The sequence below is a fragment of the Nicrophorus vespilloides genome, unplaced genomic scaffold (genome assembly GCF_001412225.1).
Source record: "Nicrophorus vespilloides isolate i.1.1-1 unplaced genomic scaffold, Nicve_v1.0, whole genome shotgun sequence".
NCBI lineage: Eukaryota > Metazoa > Arthropoda > Insecta > Coleoptera > Silphidae > Nicrophorus > Nicrophorus vespilloides.
In genome coordinates this window covers 1-6,161 of record NW_017098066.1, presented here as the reverse complement: position 1 = coordinate 6,161, position 6,161 = coordinate 1, and the positions used below count along the sequence as shown (strand labels likewise).

At 25.9% G+C, this 6,161-nt stretch overlaps 1 protein-coding gene across 1 annotated transcript; it reads left to right on the top strand.

Moving 5' to 3' along the window:
* Nucleotides 1-3,607: 3,607 nt before the first annotated feature.
* Nucleotides 3,608-6,065, top strand: LOC108561590 (chaoptin-like). The gene is made up of 7 exons (XM_017919599.1): nt 3,608-4,823; nt 4,878-4,909; nt 4,982-5,012; nt 5,619-5,666; nt 5,722-5,742; nt 5,801-5,842; nt 5,897-6,065. The coding sequence occupies exons 1-7, from the start codon at nt 3,977-3,979 to the stop codon at nt 5,920-5,922; spliced, it is 1,047 nt and encodes a 348-aa protein (XP_017775088.1). The 5' UTR covers nt 3,608-3,976; the 3' UTR covers nt 5,923-6,065.
* Nucleotides 6,066-6,161: the final 96 nt, after the last annotated feature.

The window sequence follows — 6,161 nt, the reverse complement described above, 5'->3', positions numbered from 1 at the left end:
TAAAATCACCAATTTCAATTTTGAATACTCCAAGTTCGATATACTAAATATGAGTTACAATAAAATTGCAACCATTAGGCAAAATTCTTTTTCTGAGATGAAGATCTTAACAAATTTATCACTATCAAATAATCTGATTACATCGATAGAAAGGCAATCAATACCGAAAGTGAAAAATCTTAATTTGAGTTACAATTTACTTACATCCATTGAAGAAAATATGTTCTCCGATAAGGATCGTCTCAGATATTTGGATATAAGAAACAATTGCATCGAACATATATATTTTAAATTAATGAAAGAAGTTTTCATTTTATTTGGATTTTTTAACGAAAGATGTAACTTGAATGGTATGACAGAATCGGGTACATTTTTGATATCGAAAAGTACAGTTTATATAATTGGGACAGTCGTATTGGTTGCAGTTTTTCTCGCTATGGCAATGATTATATTATATTCAAGTGAGTAAGTTCAAAGTTATATTGGAAACATAATATTTTTGATTAATGTTTTAGGACGATTCGACAAATCCTCAATGAATTCAACGGTAATTATTTTTTTTATAATAATGGTATTTTTCATAAAAAATGATTATATTTCAGAAAGTCCAGACACCGAATGTGGAAATTTTTGGTAAGAATGCATTTTATATAGTATTAATTATTTATTTTAGTTTATGATATTATCAAATTTACGAAGATATTTGTCTCATATAAACGCATACATAAACGCGGTAACATGCTATAATAGACCATATTTTTCTAATATTTGATAAAATTAATTCTTAATAATTGCATTTTATTTATTGATCAATTTTGCATAGAATCAAATAGAAATATTTATAAAATATCATAAATATACTTTTTCTTTAAATATATGTTAAATTCTATATTTATTATATTAAGTTAACACGTATTTAACCTGTCATTTTTTTTTTACTTTGCATGATTGGCTTACATTTATGAAATATTTTATTGATGATTAATTTGTTTCAACTATTTATAATATTTTAGAGGAAATATGTGGCTACAATCTTATCATCAGATATGAAAACTGAAGCAATTTAAGATATTGCGTTAACATTATCATCATTTGGTTTGTAAATAACTCGATTAAATTTATAGATTCATAAATAAAATGTTAAAATATATGTAAACAACGGGTTTACAAAAATATACAATGTATCGATGAGAGCAGTTTTAATGGTTTGATAACATTAATATTATCTTTTATCATTAATAAAATTCAACATGTTAAATCTATTCCCTGTGTTATAAAAGTAGTAGTTAATGGAAATGCTTTTGTCAGTATTAATAACATATGACACATATTGACAAAAATTGTATTTTTTGTTGACGATAAAAAAACAATTTTTTTACTTAATTATTGTTGTAGATCGCATTTCAATAGCAGTACCTGAGGATTTCAACAGAGGATACGGAGGTACATAATTCAAAAAATACATTTACATTGTGTTTTAGAAGCTACTAACGAACTTAAAGCAAACTTACTTTTTTACTTACAATAAATTATAAATATTTATAAAATTTCATTAATTAATAATCATATTTATGGCAATAATGTCCGCATTAGTTTCCTGTTATTCAACTATGAGTAATTTGATGCAATATTTGATATGCACACTGAAATAATAAAAAAATGTAGTCTTGACATTAACATTTTTATCATTATGTTGTAAATAAGAGTTAAATTTCATATAATGCCTCCACTTGTTTCAATTCTCTTATATATGATCAAAGAGAAGTAAAGTTGTGAATTCATTTTTTTTCGTGATTACATGATTTGCATACGTTCCAATAATAATTATAAGTTAAGTCAGCGCCTCCCTAAAAACTGATGATATACAATAAGAACAATCTATTAAAAATATATTAATAATTAAATATTATTTATTTTAGAACCCACACACATATATGATGGTAATAGAAGCAAACAGGTTAAAGTAATACTTAATTACAGTTAGTATAATGTTTCAGAGATCAATAGTATTAATGCACAAGAAGAATTCAATGGATGTGAGTTATTTATTAATTTCGTATATTCAATGTATCGCATTAATTGAAACTTTCAGATATGGTTCCTCGCTCAGCTGCAATGAAGATACAATAAGTACAATTCATGTTTTTAGTAATAGTTCAGCAACATCAAAATATGTAATAAATTATATAAAAATATAATAGAATTGTAATAATAATAATATTTATTTATTAATGTAATAATTAACTAATTTATACAAAAAAAGAAACAATGTGATAGGTTATAATTTAAAAAAAGAATAATTTTTGAAATAACAAAAAAAATATGAATATTCTTCAACAAAATATGTTGAATAAGAGATAACGTTATACTTGTTTTGAAGGAATTCTGTACAGTGTTTAATTGATGATGATCATGGCAAATCTATATTTCTTTTATATTCTTATAATATTATATTAAAAAAAAAATATATGTAATAAAATTTGGAAAACAAACAAAAAATAAGGCTTACGGTTAAATTGAGATTTTATATTTTAGATTTCACTTGTTCACAAATTGTAAATTGACAAAAATAAACTCAATCAATATTTAAGCTAATTTTCTTAACATTATTTTTTCTTAAAACATCTTTTTATAAGTGATTAATACTAGAAACACAAAAGGTTATGGCATGACGGATATTTAATGTTTTGTCAAATGTCTTTCATATTAGCAGATGTGTGCATTTTATTTATAATAAAAGCCTACTTTATTGTTGTGTCCAATCACTAAGTTCGTGTACCACTGAGGACAATGACCTATAAGAACCAAAATGCAGAATAGTAAGATACAATCGAAGGCAGTGACCAATTGTAACGTCCCTTCATATTTTCAACTAAGAACTCAGACGCAGAATAGGCAGTTTCATCGAGACCAATTTCTGTTAAGAATATTGCTTATATTTTCATTTCAAACCCAAAATGCAGCATTGGCAGAATCCGTATAGGAGCAGTGACCTGAAGAGGAGCATCTTAAGGAGTAATTATTTGTAATTAGTCTTAGGGAGAACGTAAAAGAAAAAACTACAGATTCTTGAGGATAGACCTACAATAAAGCAAACACTTAAAATAATGTTTTAATAATATACTATAAGTAAAACTCGTTGGATTCATTATTTACCAAACTTAAGGATCCACAACGGACAATAGAAGGAAATATCATACAGTGTCCAGAATTCCATCCTAATGTCCAATTATTTTGCTGATTTATTGAAATTATTTAACTATTATTTGCTTATATAACAATCGGTCCATTTTCTTTCGTTTGAAAATGTGCGCTCTCTTCTGTATGACACTCATAGTCATATCATTAAACTACTCTCATTATGTTTTATAGTAAGCACACAATTTTTGGAATCTTAGCCAGTATTTTTATCAAGACTGTTTGACGTTCATCTGAAGAAATCTAATTTCACTTGTTAACCTTATTTAAATTATCATCATTAATTAATTATATTTTAGACCCCTTCATTAAAATGACTGCTTGGAAGGATGTTTGGGTTAGATAATGGTGGGAATTTGTTGTTATATTCCGGTTCGAATTTTTATGTCGCATTCAATGTGAGCTCGTGTTCATAAATGGACGTGTTTACAATAAATCGTTGTGATCTAAAAATGTTCTTATTCCTTATTTTCTTGTGGTTTGGTGTTTTAAGTGGCGAAGGAGCAGCATGTGAAATAACTAAAGAATGCGAAATGTTTTGTAGCTATAAAGCTACATTAGAATTAAGATATATTACTACATGTAAACATTTTGAACTAATCAGATTTCAATTCACCGATATAGATACTGACAAATTGCAGAATTGAAAGGTTATTCATTTGAATATCTTGATTTCCAGACAATAAACAATATACAGAATGTAAGTCGTGCAATCGAAGGATTAAACATTAAAAACTTGCGTATATTCGATAATAATATAAGGGAATTAAAAACAAGTATGTTTGAAAACAGCGGAACTTTCTATTCTGTAGGACTGTATAGGAATAATATTGAGGTTTTGCAACGAAAATCAATTCCTAAAGCAGAATGGGTATTTTTAAGCGACAATCTCATTAAAACGTTAAATGCAGATATGTTTATTGATATAACGTTTGTGAAATATTTGAATTTACATCACAATCATATAAAGAAAATTTCGGCTTCATCACTCATGGGTTTAAAAGCATTTAATTTGGATGTAAGCTATAACCATTTAGAAAGTTTAGAAGACAGCTCAATTCCTGAAGTAAAAAATGTGTTCTTAAATAACAATAAACTGAAATCAATACATTCTCAAATGTTCGTTAACATTTTGAATACAAACGTTCTCGATGTGAGCTACAATAATATCACCAATTTCAACTTTGAAAACTCCGAGTTCGATATACTAAATATAAGCTACAATAAAATTGCGACCATTTCGCAAAAATCTTTTTCGGAGATGAAGATCTTAAAAAATTTATCATTATCAAATAATCTGATTACATCGATAGAAAGGCAATCAATACCGAAAGTGCAAAATCTTAATTTGAGTTACAATTTACTTAAATCCATTGAAGAAAATATGTTCTCCGATAAGGATCATCTCAGATATTTGGATATAAGAAGCAATTGCATCGAACATATAGATTTTAAAATAATCAAACAAGTTCCCATTTCATTTGGATTTTTTAACGAAAGATGTAACTTGAATGGTATAACAGAAACGTATACATTTTGGATATCGAAAAGTACCGTTTATATCATTGGGGCAGTCGTATTGGTTGCAGTTTTTCTCGTTATGGTAATGATTATAATATATTCAAGTGAGTAAGTTCAAATTTTATTGGAAACATAATATTTTTTTATCAATGTTTTAGGACGATTCGCCAAATACTCAACGTATTTGAAGGTATTTAATTTATTATAATAATAGTATTTTATATTAATTTAAATTAGATTCTAATTAAAAAATGTGTTTTAGAATTCAGAGACTTCAAGGGTGGTACATTATGGTAATTATTTACTTTTGTTTCTTCTTTAAATTAAATGTTAAATGTAAATAACTCGTAATGGAAATTCAATAATAATAATAATCTTTATTAGTCACAATTGTAACCTAATCGACCTAAGTCTTTCCGCCGATGGAAATTAATTATAATTGAATTATTATTTGTATCTTAACATTTTAATCACATTTCATTTCCTTTTTTTACATTGGTTTGCGGTAACATTTATCAATTATTCAACTATAAATAATTTTATCTAATAAATTTTATCAATTTATTTTATTTTATAGGAAATGTAGCCACCGATTTCCTATAAAATAGTATTTATCATCAATTGTGCATACTGAAAAAAAATGCAGTTTGTGGTCTGATATATGCCTTTCAATACCGGTAAATGGTTAACCGGTTAACCAGTTTTACTGGCCAATTTGATTACTCTTATGTACCCAAAATTATCAACAAAAATCCCGGTATATTTTGTCTTAGGTAACATTATTATCATTGAGTTTGTTAAATTTCATCATTGTACATAGTTCTCACGAAACTTAATTACATTATTAATTGACATAAATCTTAAATTTAAAATGTAATTTTACTTAATTATTGTTGCAGATCGTGTTTCATGTGCAATATTTAGGGACAACAAGAATGATTACTTAGGTAAGTAATAAAAAAACATTTAAAAAAATTAATAATTGAATAACATCTTTTTTAGAACCTACAAATGATTATGATGGTAATTAAAGGCAAATAACTTAAAGTAACAATTAAATGCAATTATTATAACGTTTTAGAGATCAAAAATAATTATTCAATACGAGAATCACAGAATGAATGTAAGTTATTTATTATTTTCAATTAATATGTATCGCATTAATTGAAACTTTCAGATATGGACCCTCGCTCAGTTCTATGAATATACAATAAGCACAATTCATGTTTTTCTTAATAATTTAGCATCATCAGAATCTCCAATCTATTTATATGGTTATTGTATAATGTAACTGTAATAATAGTATTAATAGGTAGAAAGACCTATGGTCAATAACCCTTTGTATCAGTTGACTTTTTTGAAATTATATAAATTTATTTTGTTCTTTTTATATGTATATGTATATGTATATGTATATGTATATGTATATGTATATGTATATG